The 17,374-nt window shown below is 38.7% G+C and overlaps 1 protein-coding gene across 2 annotated transcripts in view; it reads left to right on the top strand.

Moving 5' to 3' along the window:
- The first annotated feature begins 1,363 nt into the window (after positions 1–1,363).
- ccbe1 (collagen and calcium binding EGF domains 1) overlaps positions 1,364–17,374 on the top strand; it is a 34,066-nt gene continuing 18,055 nt past the window's right edge. For both annotated transcript variants that reach the window (XM_080046326.1, XM_080046327.1), the window contains exons 1-2: positions 1,364–1,535; positions 1,638–1,718. In XM_080046326.1, the coding sequence (XP_079902452.1) occupies positions 1,432–1,535; positions 1,638–1,718 (185 nt within the window). In that variant the 5' untranslated portion in view covers positions 1,364–1,431. The remainder of the gene's footprint in view (positions 1,536–1,637; positions 1,719–17,374) is intronic.

The raw sequence follows: 17,374 nt of genomic DNA on the forward strand, positions 1-17,374 counted from the left end.
TTGTGTATACAAACACTATAGAAAAGCTGCTCTTTCTCAATGATGCAAGTGGGAGTTGAGTAAATGTTAGTAATTTCAATACTGTCATTTTTGACCAATGAGAACTCCTTGTTGACTTTATGCAAACTAGAAACTATTTTCCCCTGTGTTTGTTTAGTTGGAATGAAACCTGTCCCTTCGTGCCCATAGTGTTCGTGCCACATAATCAGACATCAGCGAAATCAGCAGCTGAAAACATCATTATTGGTATCAGCTCAATTATTTAGAGATAGCCCAATATAAAAAATAACAACATTTAACGGTTACACATACGTTCTAACACTTCCTATCATGCAACTCAGTAATATTTACTGATGCCAGGGTTTATTTTTAAACTTGGATATATTAAACTACTCTTCAGGGCCCCAGAGAAAATGAAACCACTGTTTTCACAGGCTGAGTAGGCTAGTGCTTCTACTCTGAACTTCATGTGTAAAACCGGTGGTGTTCTCCTTTTAATATTTTAAGAACTCTCTTCAGTCCGTTGATAAATAATGAATGCATACAATTTACAATTGACTAGAGGTGCAATAAATGAATTAGCATACTTGAAATGCATTTGTGCTAATCTGTCCGTTTATGAGTGTGCGTATTCATGGTGAAATGAACTGAATCACAGAAATGAATGGATTTGTATTCATTTGGTGATGAACATAGCCTACATTTGATTATCTGATTATTATTTTGAATAACCTTTTTTTTAAGATATTTTTTTGGCATTTTTATGCTTTTATTGATAGTGTAGAGACAGAGGTGAAATGGGGCAGAGAGGGGAGTGACATGCAGAGAACGACCGCGGGCTGGAATCGAACCCGGGTCCGCTGTTGGCCGAGGCCCATGGAGGGGACGCCTTACCAACTGAGTTAAAGGCGCCCCCTACCTCATGTTATTCTGGAGAAGTTGTTATTCCAGCAAACAGACGCACGGTGGTAGCAAAGTGTGCCAACGTGTGCTTGCAGTCTCACGCGCACGCGCCTCTGTGGGGTGAATGTGGGGGCGTTGTGCTCTGTTTGTATCGCTTTTCTGAAGTTTCACCGAAGAAAAACCGTTAACCTAAAGGTATCTTTAAGTGAACTCCACTAAAAAAAAGAAAAGAAAAAAATCTTTAGGAGATAAAAGTTCAAATACAAACATTCGGTTCGGAGCTGTCAAAACTAATTAAGAGGGGAAGACGGGACGGGACGGGACGGATAGCCCGTGGTATTGATACCACTTCATTCACGTTAGCTCCTCCGAGACACGGGATGAGTGGGAGGGTCTGCGGTAGTGCCACAAACCACTTTACTCTACTGTACGCTCTCAAGTCGTAGCAGGCGAGGAAGGATAACCACCACGCACGAGCACGAGGGGCGAAGGAATTACTGACAGCACCCAGGTGACTGGACCGATGCAATGATACTAAAACCCAACAGCAGCCCTCTCCTGCTCACCGTCACCTGCATGTGCTTCTCAGGGGGTCTGCTCTGGTCCTACCAAGAGGAGGATGCCAGTCATGGGTAAACCAAATGGCACGAGGACTTTCTTATCATCAGATGAAAGTGAAAGAGAGTTTTTTTTTTTTAAATGCTTACTTTGCTTCAAAATGTTTGTCTTCACAGAGGAGAGTGCTCTGAAAACAACATTTCTACAACAAAGTACCCCTGCGTGAAGTCTACAGGAGAAGTGGCGACGTGTTACAGGTAGGTAGGCTACAGTGGAGTGATTGATGTATTTGGACGCTGCTCAAATTGTGTTATTGCCGCAGGCTGAATGGGATTAGGCTAGTGTGAAATCAAAATGCAGTCCAGTGTGTTTTGTGCCATTGGAACTGCAAAAATGTAGCTTTCTGCTCTCTGTGATGTTAAAAATTAGACCTGTCGTTTAACTATTCAGAGTAATGATGTTATGTTTGGATTGTGTTTGTTAAAATAATTTAAACTTTGTATGACACCGGCATGCACAGTAATGTGATATCACTGAATCGTATTGCCTGAGGATGCTGATGGCTAAAAAACAATGTGTTTATCACAATCAGCGTGCTACGACACATCCTCTTGTGATCCTTGTCATTATTTGTCATCTTAAAAATCTACTGTTTGATGTTTATGTGAGTTGTTAAACCTCTGCTTCCTAGCAAGGCTCCAATGGTTATTCCAGATTGCAAAACATCCCGCACATTTTTGTTGAAATGGCGAGATTTCTGGGGAGATTTCCGTCTTAATCATCGCCCTTTGTGAATTTAAGGGATCATAACAGTCTCAATATCCACACTCCTCCAGATATGCTGGTTATGGTCTCTGACGCTGGCTTTAATCATGAAAGTTCACAGACATTAGTGGACGCAGCGTTGCCCGGCTGCAAAACTCCTGTCAGAGGCCACGGATTAAATTGTTAGAACCTAATCTGTCTCCACTGCGAAGGGCCCACCTCACAGGCCTATTCCTTTAATTAAGTCATTCTACTGAAAAGTGAATGAGTTGCTTGTTAGAACTGGGCAGCAAACAGAATAGCCATAGTTTATGGCAACAATGCTGACAAACATATGTCGCCGTCTCCGTGATGGATGCAAAATGACAGTTGAATCATTGTATTTAGGATAGAAACGCATGCTACTCTTCAATACTCCTCACGGTGCTCCTATGAGACATTATACCGGAATGTAATGTTCCTTTTTCAGGCTGGTGAGATTGATGTAATGATGCGCTGGAGACAGAAACTTGGAACTTATTAGGGAACTCATTTAAAAAAATGTGGTCAATGATTTTTTTTTATTCATAGCAAATTTATTTCTGAACGTCCTACTTTAGGAAACTGTTAGAGGAACCAAATAAATGCTAGATTGTTAAACGATTTCTGAGGAAGACTTTGAAATGTCCACTTTGATAGGTTTAATCTCTGCATCCCTTGACAAACTGCTGGCCGTGGTTCAAGCACACAGCGACATCCTGTTTGATCTGACAATCTCAAACACATTCTTAACATAATGATGTTGGTTTATGGTTATAGCCTGTGGCCACAGTTGTTTCCCACACTGTTTATTTAAAGAAGAGAGAAGAGAATCTGTTTCCGCTAAGAGCCAAGATAACGTGTCCTGGGTGCATTTCAGTTCACCTGCGCGCTGTGTAAGCCGATGATGACTCCCTACCGGCCCTGTAGTGGTCAGTAGAGAAGTTTTACCGTAGTGCCAAAGATTCAGAATAATGATCTGAATTTGATATGATGAAGTGGATTCTGCAAACTCTCATATATCAGTCCAGTTGTGCCTTGACTGAAAAGTCGTTCAAAGGGATCCAAGCATGCCTTGACTGAAAAGTCGTTCAAAGGGATCCAAGCATGATTTAAGTTGTCAAGATTCAGCTGCCAACGGGGAATGTAGTTCATTAGGTGTTCTGTTGTTTATCGGCACATCTCGAAGACTTTGTTTCTGCAACAAACAAGTTTTTTAAACTGCCATTTAAAGAAGAAATTGGCATCAGTTTGAACACCACTGAAGCCTACAATGCACATTGCAACATGGGCAGTGTATATGGGGTTGTGATCATAGTTAGCTTTAAGTAAAGATGAACAGTTCAATTATTTTTAACCGTTCAACAATATTTTTTATTACCAGCTTAAATTAACAAAAAACTCTATGTTACAAATATGTTAGAAATAAATAATTACAGTTTTTGAATTTAAGGACTACACTATTTTGTTTTGGTTTCAAAGGAATAGTTGAGCATTTTTGGAAGTTGGCTTATGTGCTTTCTTGCCAGGAGTAAGATGAGAAGATCGATGCCGCTCTCACACGGTCTCGTGCCAGAACAGACTCCATGCAGTCACTGCTCTGGGCCAAGAAATAGTCTTGCACAAACCCCAACACCACAAATTGCTGTTTTGTACGGATTAAACAATGTAAAGAAATACATAAAAGTGTTAAGTGATTAGCTTTGGAGGTGCTTTTGTTACACTTGGACAGAGCCAGGCTTGAGATTTTTCCCCATGTTTTTTAACATCTTATTGTTAAGGTATTCTAATCCGCTGCTGGCTCTGTAGCTTCATATTTAAAGGAAAAGTTAGTGATTCTGGAGAATGCTTTTTGTTGAAATCAGTGAATATCCTCACAATCCGCTACCTGTCCGTACTGCCTTAAAACAATTCCATGTCAATACACAGCCTCTGTAAACGAGCATGTTGCTAGCGACGGTGGACCCCCTTTGTTTACATACCCCTTGTTTACATGCCCATTTACAGAGCCTAGGCTGTTTATTAACACCAAATCAGCCTGGTCCTGGGGGCTGCACTGGGGGGCGTCATCACACTCCAGTAGGTGGGACATTGTCTGTACTGCTCCACAGCTGCATTATTTCAGTGCACACACAGTACACACAGGTAGCGAATTGTGAGGAGATATTCACTGATTTTGAAGTATTCTCCAGAATCACTGACTCCATCATTAACAGACAGGTGCAAAAGTTGACCACCGATCTTGTCATTTAACTCTTTTAGAGGCATTGATTTTCCAAGACTTCTATAGATCAAGTGGGAGATGAGAAGACCACAAACCGGTTCCCCTTTGGCCATTGCATTCCACTGTGAGCACAGTTTCACACTCATCCTTGGAGCATATTTCTCATATTGTGAAACGGTTGGGGGAGACACCAGTGACCCAGAGAGCACATGTCAAAGCACAAGAGAAGTACCAGCGCCTCACTGTCCTCCGAACATATCTGTCTCAATGTCAGTGCAGGAACATCCTGCTCTCTCTGTTTTCCTGGGTTGATAAGTATGGAGATTGTTTTACCGGCTTTAATTATTTGTGTTCAAGGTCTTAGCGACTTAGAATTCACCATTTATTTTTCAGGCTTCAAAATATATTCTACATTTGTATATTTTCCATCTATAGGGTTAAATATGCTTGGCTCATATAAGATGTGAAAAGCTGTCTGTGGGGTTCTTGCTCCAGAAGTTCCCCTTAAATCATCAACGCCTGTAATTGAAACATAAATTCTCAATTGAAAACCAAATCATTTTTTTTTTTTTTTTTTTTTTACCTATAAGGTGTGAGCTGTTCCAACTCGGCAACATCTGTGGTGAAAAACGGCCACTGCTTATTGTTTTTTGTACCTTCTCTATTACTTTTTTCTTTTGTTTCACTGGTCATGCTAACATTTTACTTTGTCCTCTTAGTGTATTTTTTTCCAATCCACATTTACTTCAGCCAAAGACATAAACATATCAGTAACTGTGTCCAGAGAATTGCCTTCCTGTGGCTTGTGTCACAAAGCACAATGTCTGACCTAACTGGAGAAACACTTTGAACGGTTAAGCCAGATGAGGTTTTTATTTGAGTCCATGTTGTAGATCTGAGGGCGCTTCAAGGTTTTACTTAGCAGCAGTTACCCAGCTAATTTAATAATCCGTCATTGTGAGACAAACCCCCTCCCTGGGGAAAATGCGTCAGACAGCAGCGGTTAGCAAACAGCAAATCTTTGAGCTTTTAATGAACCATGCTCCGCTGAAATCACTTCATCAGTTGGCAGTAGATAGTGACAGAACCGTAATTTATGAACGGTGTCGGGTTATGTTCTACAGATTCATTTTCTTATTGTTGTGACGCTGCTCAATCAAACTCATTTAATTTAGTGCCGGCGGAATAATTGATCAGCATGATAAAGTACCTTTTGACATCTCTAGAAAAAGAAAAAAATTAGGATGAAAGCCAGAGCCAATGTGTTAACCATCATAGGACTGAGACGCATTAATAATCTTTGTTTATAAGTATTTGTAGGTGACAAGAGGGTACAAGAACCAGTGATTACATTGGCTTGATTTATTGTGTTACAGATGTCAGCCTTACCTACTCTGTAAAGGGAGTGCTTTACAGAGTAGAAGCAGACTTGAGTGAGTCGTTCCACTCCAGTTACACATAATTGTTTTGTGGCATGTGTAATTGTTGCTTTGTTATTTTTCCAAATAATTCTGCTGGTACAAAGCAGTTTGTTGCGCCCTGCCTTCCCCCCCTGCATTCTCCTCCTACTCTGCTGTGGATTTGAGGGGAACATTTGGTTTACGCAGTAAGGAATTCGAGTAAGACATTTCTTCAGACCCCCCTGTGTGAGTCTTGTCGGCCATGATACTTCTCATGCACTTGGTTCATCCAAACAGCGGTGTTTATTTCCCGTAAATTTCCCCCATCATTTTATTCCAATGAAATGCTTTTGGATTTTTTTTTTTTTTTTTTCATTTTTTCTTCTCATGTTCTCTTTTCACACGTTGTATTCCAGTGAATGAAGTGGCCCAGACGTTTGTCATAATAGTGTAGATAGATTTTCCATTAAATGAGTAATTGATTTATATTGTGTTTTTCAGTTAGAATCAAACACAGAGGGGGTACTGCTCAGTACAAGAGCAACAATCACTTCAGTCTTGATTATTCAACTTGGCAACAGGGCCCCCCAGTCGCTCTTGTTTTCAAATCTGCTTTTCACATCAAATTCAAATGTGTTCTGGTGCATGGAATAAACCACGCTGCTGGACTTTTGTTCCCTCTCCCAAATCAAATAGCTTTCAACAGGAGATTTTCACTTGGGGGTTCTTCGTTGCCATATATTGTCATCCCTCCAGTGATGGAAAGCTCCATGAAGGCCATATTGTGGCACAGCTTAAGGAGTTCAGCAGGCCCCAGTTAGTTATTCTCTTTGTCTTTTATTACGTTACTGATACAACTGTAAATGTTCGGCACTGGAAAATCTACAGTTATGGACATCATATGTGTTGCATCTTTCAGGATAAATTCCTATTGGAGATACATGTAACTCAGGAAGGCCCTCCATGTCATAATGTTACTAAATTAATATCAACTGTGTTGTGGGCACGCATCCACTATTGTAACATAATCATTTAGTATGTTGTAATCATTTTGATGTCAAACTTAATATTGAGCTTCTAGGTGAAATTACACATACACTGATGCAGCATAATTAGTCATAAAGCCCACCGATTATTAAAGGATGAAAGAATGAAAAGCTCTTCATTGGAAAAGTGACGACTGACACGATCAGGGGGTTGGAAAATAGAAGGCATTCTAAAATGATTACTCACAGGCTCAGACATTCTATATAGATGTGTCTTCTATTACTTAAAAACCCAAAGATCATGGACCTCATTTTTCGTGTAGTCAGAGAAATAGTTTATAGACTTAATCAGTTTCCCGAGTCAAGTCAAGTCAAGTCCTGTCATGTCTACTTGTTTGAAGAGAAAAGACAGAGGTGGCACAGTTTATGTGAAAAGATTATGGACGATAGCACTAAAGCAATGCAATAATGCACTTGCTGTAGCTGTTGTTAACAGTCCTACAGTGGTGTCCACTAAAGCGTTTCCAGAAAGACAAAGTAAAAAATGCAGGCTTATCTTTGATTTATTGAAACCCCACCTGGATTTGCTAACAGAAAGTTTTTAGATACAGTTTAAATTGCTGATGATTTTGAAGGAATGACAACATTATAAGCTGTTGCAGTTAAGCTATTGAAAAGACAAGACAAAATGCATTGTGAAAAGGTAAATAAGTTGACTGAGTAAGGAACATGGAATATGTCCAAGTAGTTTCTCAACAGGCCTACGAGTGAAACAGAGTTTACTGGAAGGAACCTTAGTAGATGCAGAATCAGATAACGTAGTGGAATATCATGCCAATGAATCAACAGTGCCTGAAATGATTCACGCTACCTGGCACTGTTTCCCCAGCATGTTGGTACTGTATACTGAGTAATACGAGGTCAGGTCAAAGTGAAAGTTGCTGTTGTACTGTAAGGCATTACATATTATAATGCATTAACAACACAAGCAACATTAATACAAAGCTTTTTCTTTAACATGCTAAATACATGTGTTAAGTAATCAACACAACAAGCGAGACCCTGGCATGATACAGTATATCCCATAATTCATCATACCTCAAATCCCTAACATGATACATAATGTCCTGTCAAAAGAAAATGCATCAACATCTGCTTTCTATCAATATTCAGAGAGAGGATGTGTAGCCTGTTAACTGAAGTAGACTGCCGCGTTACAAAGACTGCGCCGTGGGGTTCAAGGAGTTGACATTTGGCGTTGCTGTTTAATGACAGCTCTGAAGAATCTAAAGGCACATAGGAGGTCAGCTGTCAGATTAAGCTATGATCCCAGTCAGTCTGATTTAAAAGGCATTGGAAAATAAAATGAAATACTAATAATAACTTCTTGACTCATAAACACGTCAGCATTCCAGTTTACCCTTTAGTTTCGACCTGGCACTATCTGCATGTGATAATCCCCTCCAAAGGGATCAATTCCACGAATCATAAGCAGAACGAAATGAGCTTGGAGTAGGTGGAGTTACATGTTCACTCCTCAAAAGCCCTTCAAATGATTGAACAAAATATGTTTGTACCTGCAACTCTACGACACAACATGATCTTGTGTCCTTACCGCCAGGACACGAGGACATTTTGTCTAAAACCGTAACAAACCACAGTTGAAAAAGGGAATCTGTTTTAAGCCATGACAACATTGTGTATAAGGTTTGGTCTCGTTCGAGGCACAAACTTGGTAAGAGTTAGGGGAAGAGCGCAGTCTGGGTTTAAATGTACTGTTTCTTTAATGGTATGTGACTGTCAGCATGGTTTACGATAATAACCACTTTTTCAAAGTTACTACAATGGCCGCTAAAGGGATTTGTCACTCCAACATATGTTTGTTTCAGTGCAACTGCTGAAACAACTGATACTGCCATGTTTATTAAGAGGACAGTGCTGTTTGTCCAGCTTTATCGTCTCAGTAAATCAGACAACTGTGGACAATAATCAATGAAGTTCAAATCTTCCATCCCATGCCCTATTCAACTCAATGTGTTTACAGGCCGTATGGAAGCACAATAAGTGGAGCCCCTTAGGCAACATATAACCACCCAGTTCAGTTGCTGTACCTTTCTCCACAAACATTCCACTAGTAAGTGAACAGGCTGATTTGAGTGTCATATCATGTAAGCAGCTTCTCTGCTCCTGAGTCTCTCTAACATGCAGCAATATCCCCACACTTAAGCAGTTCAACATTAAAAAACTATCAAACTTACTGTATTTACTCCACCTTGTCACCTATAGCTCTACCACCAATAGTAGGTCAATTGGAGGCTTTTCTTAGGATGTGTGCCTCCTCATTATTAACCCCAGTGTTTATCTTAAATGCTTATAAAACAGCGGACATAACTTGTGCCAGTTGTTGCGTCAAAAAACTGTAACTATCAGGATATTGTGTGCATTACTTTATTGTTTGGTTATTTTTGCTTATTACAACTCTTGATTGAGAATCTGCCTGTGTGCTCATGTGCCTGTCCCACTTTGGTAGCCTGCACAGGTGGGATTTTTGTTATCCAAAGCACCTCCAAAGAACTGTCGAATGTGAGTAAATAAAATAAAAAACTCATGGCTTAAGAATATAGTATTCATAATGTACCAAAAACTTTTATAAGTTCCTATCTTGCAGAGAGTAGAGTTACTTGTTAGAAGAGAAGCGGCAAAGTTTTGGTTTTGCGCATCGACTATCACTTTCTCGAAACCCTGTGCTCGAACACAATCAATTATTGGTCACTTTAATCTGTTTTGCTGTCCGATAGAAATACAATTTAAGTTGATGTTCATAAATTAAAACACACACAGAGCCAGCCATTCTTGTGTGTCACTTTAATCGTATCGCACTTTGCACCTCATGTTTAATAATATTTGTAAGCCGAGTCGTGAGTAATATGTGTAGGGCCTGTCATTCAAACCTCAGTGAGCTGTTGGATGTTCTCACAGTCATGGTTGAACTGTGTCGCGAGTGGGAGGCAAAGGCGGGTTCTTCAAGTTTGATTTACATTCTTCATTCATCTCTGCTCCCGAAGGAGGTGAATGATGTCTTGTAAAACACTTTGATAAGCATATCTTTTAATATTTTAACTTTAGATGAGATGTAAAAGAGCTGTTTGGACACAATTTTGTCAACAATTTAACTGAAGTGGCAATATGCCCTATAAGGTAAAGGATGCATCCCATCCTGCAGTGGAGTGTAAGTTATCATTGTGAGAGCAGGGGGAGGACATGTTAGTGTTAAAGAGCATTCCTTAGAGACGGATGTAGACCACAAGCAGCAGCAAATATATTCTCTGTCCTCTCTTATGTCTTGTTATGAATTGAAGTGGTGTGTCAGGAATGTTTATACAAATCAACACATATGGTCCCACACCCTTAGATCTCTTAGTAACAGATACAAAATCAAAATGGTTATTTGATTTGGTTCCTCATAATATGGCATTTTTTCCATCTGTTTTCATTTGAAAGAAGACAGTAATACGAAACATGCCTATACTGGAAAGAGCTTGACTTTCAGAGTTCTTGTTTCATAATGTCTCCTCAAGCCTAGAGTTGTTTTATCAGAGTGGTCCGACAACTGTTGTTTGGATGATTTTGAGCTATTACACACATCCAAGTACACATACATAGGCACTATTAAACAGTATTTATTAAATTGTATGTGGAGGACAGGCTGTAAATGGAGATGGATTGTCTCCCTCTGCCGAAGCCTCCAGATCTTCAAACGGCACATGGTGTGTGGCCCATGTAAGTAACCAGCTGAATAGCTACTGGAAATGGAAATCAGTGATTAAATTATCATAAATCGCATTGTGTTATATAGTGTAATTTTAAATGTGAGTAATTTCATATGGCATAAATAGAAACAGAGGTAGGGAATAGGCAATTAAGTTCAGTGCTGGTGTTCACATCATGAAACATCTGGATATACTTTACATGTTCTGATCTTTTTAAATATCAGTTTTGAATACATGCTTAATGGTAGTAGTGGATCCTAAATTCAAATAATTACAAGACTTATTTGGTGTCTGATGAGCTCTGAAACCTTGTGTGGTTGGTTTCCCATTGAACTTAACTTTGTTTAGATCACAGGAAATTCACCCTCTCTAATCCATTTATCAATAATGTATTTTCTGATAATCAAATTTTCTTAGAAATCCCACACTTGTTTCTTTTGGCTGATGCTCATTCACCATCTGTTTCTTTCTGTAGATAACTGTAGTCTGGTCACACTTTGGTCAACGCGTTGGTTTTTGCGATGGTTAGGAGAAACAGCTGATTGAAAGCAATCGACTGTGTGTTTAATCAATGTGTGCCCTTTTTTCATAGCTAGTTGTTATTCATCATTGGCCCACTTGAAGCCTTAATTTATTCTCCTATTAGTAACAAGAATAAGCTGCTAATTTATCGGCCCTGAAGGACAGCAGCTAGTCAAAGTAAATGTTTGCCTACACCAGTCAGCTGCAGCATTCAAAAGTAATATAACACATTTTGAAAAAGGGACTTGATGTTGGGTGGTTTTATGCAACACGGATGTTGCCCCTTCCATTGAAAGGTGTGCTTGTAGCTGGTAATATTTGTGAGTCGGAATTAAAGAATATTCATCACTACATCTTTCCACGTTCACAGCTCCATCATGGCAGTCTGATGAAATTACTTAGACATTCATCTTCCTTTTCACTTTGCCCTTTTCTCTCCATTCAAAAAAGGGCCAATTTTTATTTATTTATGAGGAAATTCATTTTTAAATCATAATCTGCATTGGCCAACGGTGGCAAATATGTATGTTCAGTCCCTGTTCCCTGGACAGACTAGGAAATTCCACTACTTATAAAAGAAATAAAATAACATGAAAACCACAAAGCCTCAAGTGGGCTAACATGTCACATAGCACACACATCCCAGTTACCACGGGCACTGCATGTCATGTGAAAAATTAACAGTTGAAAGAAGAAATATTAAACGTGTTGACATAATAGTCTCCAGCCATGGCACAACTACAGGACAAGGCTCATATCATATATTCCACATTAGTCTATATCGCTGGGCACTCTAATTACTTTGAAGTCTATACAGCCAGGTCAGCAACTCTAAATTGCTCCCGATGATGGTTGGCCAGCAACCTGCTTGGTAGTATGCTGCCATCAGTGAATAAGAGAGTGTGTGTTTGTGTTTATATGTGAATAGTTGAATAAGGCAAACATTGTACGGCACTTTAAGTCTTTTTTATTATTCGTCCAATTTTTTCCGCATCATTTGCATAGTAAGTCTATTCTTATTGTAGTGTTTATTTTTAAGCAGATTGAGCCGTTAAATCTGCGGATAATAACAAAAGGATTAAATTACTAATAGTTCCCTGAAGATTCTTTGAACTCGTCCCATGGAAGTTGCACGCTTTCACCGTTACCCCAGTGTTTTAAAGGCTATTGGTAATATCTGGCGTGTGTCCAGTCGAATGGTTTGAGTTAGAAACACATGGATGGGCTGATGGCGGTTTGACTGTAACAGGCCACAGACAGCCGTGCTCTGTATAATTTCCTGATGTGTCAGTATCGGAGACATCACACACACCTCTGCACTTGTCCGCGGCTCTTTTAAGTGAAAGTTTATATAAGTGAAAATGTGTGTTTTTCCAACTCAAAATAGAATAGTTATCATTATGGATTACTTTACATGTGGTCAGAGTCAAGTCTGATTTGCTTTAGCCTGGAACACCACTGAGGAAACACAAAAAAAGAGAAGCAGAGGTTAGGGCTGCCTCGGCTATAGTCGACTGGTAGTATTTTGACTCATTGAAAAATTGACTGCTTTGTGTGATTCTCTTGTAGATGCCAGCACAGCAGGAGTGCTGGAAATGGCCAAATTAGCTGCTAACAGCATATAGACTGCAAAGCTAATGGGGTGAGAGCCCCCTTTTTGTCAATTGACCCTTTTCAACCACAAACAAGTATTTAGCCATTGTTCCGCTGCTAGTTACTATATCAATTAATTCAAGTAATTATTTCTCTATGTGGCTGCATATTGGTGAGGCAAGAAGAACCACTGTATTTGATTTGGTTTCAGTGTTGTGAACCTCACATCCAAGCCACAGATATGCACACATATTAATATAAATGTTTCAGGAGCAAGTATTCAGTTGTTTTCAAAATAATAGTTTAGCATTTTTTAAGATGTATTTATTTTCTCTATTGCCGACAGTTTGACGGGAAGATTGATACCACTGTAATAGATGCATAAGAAATATGAAGCTGGAAGCAGGAGGCAAGTAGTTTAGGTTAGCATATAAGAAACTGGAGGCGGGGAAACGGCTATCAAGGCCCTGTTCAAAGTTTTTTTTTTTAAATGTAGGAAAACCTTATGGTAACTTGTTTTTTAAACTGTGTTTTTGTGAAGATTACACAACACTTTGTATTTCTCAAATAGTTTAAACTTATCCTTTAATAGACAAGTAAAACAAGCGACTTTCATAAAACTAGCAGCAACAGATCCCTTTAACTTGTCTATCTATTGTATTGCTGTAGGCTCCGACAGCATATTTTTCTACATTAATACACACAGGCCTGCCTGTTACCGTTGCGTCACAAGAGAGAAAATGTAGCCAAAAGGGCAAGAATTACACACAAAGTTTTGAATTAGGGACATTAAATTGAGCGATGCTTTCTAATTTTCAAACCAGACTGCCTGTTTATTTTTATTTTACCTTGGGGTGTTGTAGAAAAAGCTCTGGGACTGTCACGGGCTGTGAACACTAAGTTCAAACAGTCATTAACCAATAGGCTATCAGTAGATTAATGTACCATGTTGGTGATCAAATGGGCGCCATTATTTCTCTGGACTGAAGTACACATGCACTCACTCTGGGCGCAGATCAAAACAGAGAATTGCAGAGAGCAGTTCGTTTTAAGTGGAATGGAATGAATGGGATTTTTTTGGAGAGGATGTTTCTCATGTAGAAGGCCAACTAAATTGTTTTTATTTTGCATAGGAAGTGATATCCTGTCTCCTAATCTGGCCTGTCTTTCTTTTAATACCGTGCCACTGTCATTTTTACTTCCCCTTCCAGTTTGTGGCATCCTTCCTACATTTTATGTAACACATTGTGCATTGGGATTCCTTTGCCCAGGCTTACTCAACAATACAATTCTATATTCTATATATATATATAATATTTTCAACAGCATTCATTTTTTTTACTGCTCCCCCAGGATGCTCAAGACCTCAGCAGAGTTGGGCCTTTCACCTAAAAAAAGTTTTCCTGACTGTGTGTCTTGGTGTGGTCAGCACTTTGTTTAAATGTCACTGTTTATTGCATATTAAGATTGTAATTTAATGTGAATGGAGAGAGATGATTTGAGTCAAGATTCCAAAGAGAATGATCTCTGCTGAGCCTTTTTAGCCTCATTAAGCTCACAGTTTTGGTCTTTATGGATTCCAATGAATTGATGTCGCTTTGTGCTGTCTGCTGGATGTGGTTATTGTTTCTCTAACATGTTTGCCAAACGGTTTTATTATGTGATATCTGGGTTTAGTGTGTGGCAGCTTGTTAAGAGTTCTTCTAACCCCTTATTGCACACAAATGTGTTAATGCAGCTTAAAAATACACAGTTTTTCCAAGTGATTCTTCAAAGAGTAATTGGTTAAAATCTAAAGGTGCATGTTAAATAGTATAGTATTGGTATAAGTGAGGAATCAAATGCTTGCAATATTAATTTTTTCTCATTTCCTATTACCTATTCAAATATACTATCTTGTCTCATCTAAGTACAACACCAGATGGTGATAAATATTAATCAGATTTTATTTGTGTTGCAGAGTTATTGTGCCAGTAACAACTAGCCTGTTCCGCCCCTCACTTGTAAATTTCAGTCCTTGCATGAAGCATAAGTTGTTGTTGGACCCCCTCAGTCCGTGAAATATCCCTTTTAGTCTTCATGCTGAGTTATACTGCTAAGTGCCTTGGGGTTACAATGCTACAATTGTTGTGTGGAATGGTCTGCCTCCAATAGACAGATATCAGCTTATGGAAAAATATATTTGTTCCAAAATCATTTACCTTTTATGGCGTCGCCAAGCAATCGTTAGCAAACTATATTATAATTACTGACACTAATTGGACTGAATAGCTGAAGTAACAGCAGCACATTTGAAAAAGGAATGTAAGTGCAATAAGAAACACGACTGACTGTAACAATCACTGAAGGCGGATTCCTTTCTTTTCTGAGTATTTTTAAGCACAATAAAGGACCTTTCCAAGGTTTTTTTTTAACATTCTGTAGGCTATAAAAACACAAAGGTAACCAGGCGTTTTGGAGGCATACTCTCTGTACTTTGTATTTTTTTATGTGTTTCTATAAATCCGCTTGCTAGCTGTGTTGTTTTTTAAGGCAACAGCACTGGCAGAAGTATCTGTCCCTCCTAATATAATGTAGTTTTATCCAGATCTGGAGTTTTCTAATGTGTTGTTTTACTGTATATTATGTTTGTCATGACGACCAATGTGTGCTTAAAGAAATTGTACACGAATTGACGTGCCAGAGTTTTTTTTTATTTCTAAATGACATAATGTGAAGCTGCAGAACAAACGTCCAAACCATAAGGCCTTACAAACTGCAGTGCACCTCAGTTCAATTGTTTATATTACACTTTAGTAACCTTAAAGCTGCAGGGAGGGAGTCCAATGTCTTAAACTGTATGTTTGAGTGCTAGCATGCCAGTGTTAGTCTGCATGTGCTAAAGTATAACTGAGACGGAGAGGATTCATTTAAAAGTGGCAATGACGCACAGTATTAATTATCATATCAATCTTTTTGTTATTTATTGGCTTAAGGGTAGAACAAGCTAAAGTTTCCCTTTCCTGTTGTCAAAAGTGGACTTTGTGGTCCCCTGCTAAATTTTCCGTTGTGATAATATTCATCAAGTCAGAGAGTCTTGAATACAAGACTGTGGGCATAATAAGTCATGACTTAGTATATTAAAATATCCCAGCATAATATTATGTTATCCTGTCTCGAACATTATTCCAAAGTGTGATTAATCTGCAGTTTATTTTGACAGTTATTCAGTTACTTGCTTTGTCTATAAAATATCAGTAAATAGTGAAAAATTCTCATCATAAGTTTTGCCAGAGCTCACGGTAACATCTTCAAATGTCAAGGGATTTTTAGAGAGCATTAAGAGGGCTAGGAAATATTTTCTTTTGTGAATCTTTGCTTAAAGACAATCAAATGTCCATCTACTAATCAGTTAATCAATTAACAGTTTTAAGGCATGGTGTCTGTATACAACAAGTTTGTATATATGACCATGTATCCATACTCTTTATTAATACAATCTATTATTAATAATATTACTTCTACTGCGCTGTGGAGCTTTTATAAAAGTTAGGTTCAGACTCAGTTTGCTCTGTGTCTGGAACATATACACAGCAGCATCACCAGTTGCTAAATCATAACTTTTGCCAAAAAAAATGAAGATTAAGTATAAGGGTCAAACATTAGCACACGCTGACTGGTCTCTGGCAGAAGGAATTGGAAATAAATTGATTTAAGCACAGATGGGATCCATACAAATTCATTTTTATTCCCCTCTCTTTCCTGAAAGTACACATATTTATTCATATTCATTGAACAACCAATAACCTCTAAGAAGTGACTGCTCTTAACATTTGAGTGCATCTGACTCTAATCCACCCAGAGCTTTTCTGTGCAAAGCAAATTTGTTTAATCTCACTCTACAACTCAACAGCAAAGCACATAGATTCCTTTCACATGAAAACACATTTGTAACATTTATATCCACAATACCTGTGATTATCCTTCCACGCATTGTCCCTGGTGTGTTTTCCTGACCGCCAACTCACCGGAATTTACAACACAGCAGGCAATAATTTTCTCGGCTCTGGTTTCTGTCAAGATAAGGACTAAACAAGATCATTAATTGTGTGTGTCTGCGACACACTGAAAAACTGCCATTGAGTGTTGCTTCAAAACTATTATTCAAATACCTGGAAATCTTTTCTTTTTGGCCTCATATGAGTTGTGATACACGTACTATTGTGCTTAAAATTTGGGATTTTTGAGTCTACAACAGAATATAATGATTGATCCTACTGTGAAGAGTTGAGAGCGAGTGTAGCCTTGAACCCCGCCAGTGGAGAGTTCAGAAAACCAAAGTCTCCAGTATATCTGCAGAATACATGAAAAGATAAACAGTCGTGTTGTGGATTACTTTGCAGTAAAGAATGCCACTGGAAGGGGTTTGGGATTTTAAAATTAGCATCTTAAAAAGGAGAGGGAGAATTCAGTGAGTACACTTCATGTGGATAAGCAGATGGCTGGGGGAATTACTATGGTCCGAACTAGAACCTGAAGATAAAAAAGAAACAAAGGAATTTGGGCACAGATATTGTGTTTGTGAAAATATCTGATAAAACAGATGGTTTTGTGTAAACATACTAAATGGATTTAGCCTTTGTTGCAGGTTTTGAA

The sequence above is a fragment of the Ammodytes marinus genome, assembly GCF_949987685.1.
Source record: "Ammodytes marinus genome assembly, chromosome: 18".
In the NCBI taxonomy this organism is placed as follows: Eukaryota; Metazoa; Chordata; class Actinopteri; order Uranoscopiformes; family Ammodytidae; genus Ammodytes; species Ammodytes marinus.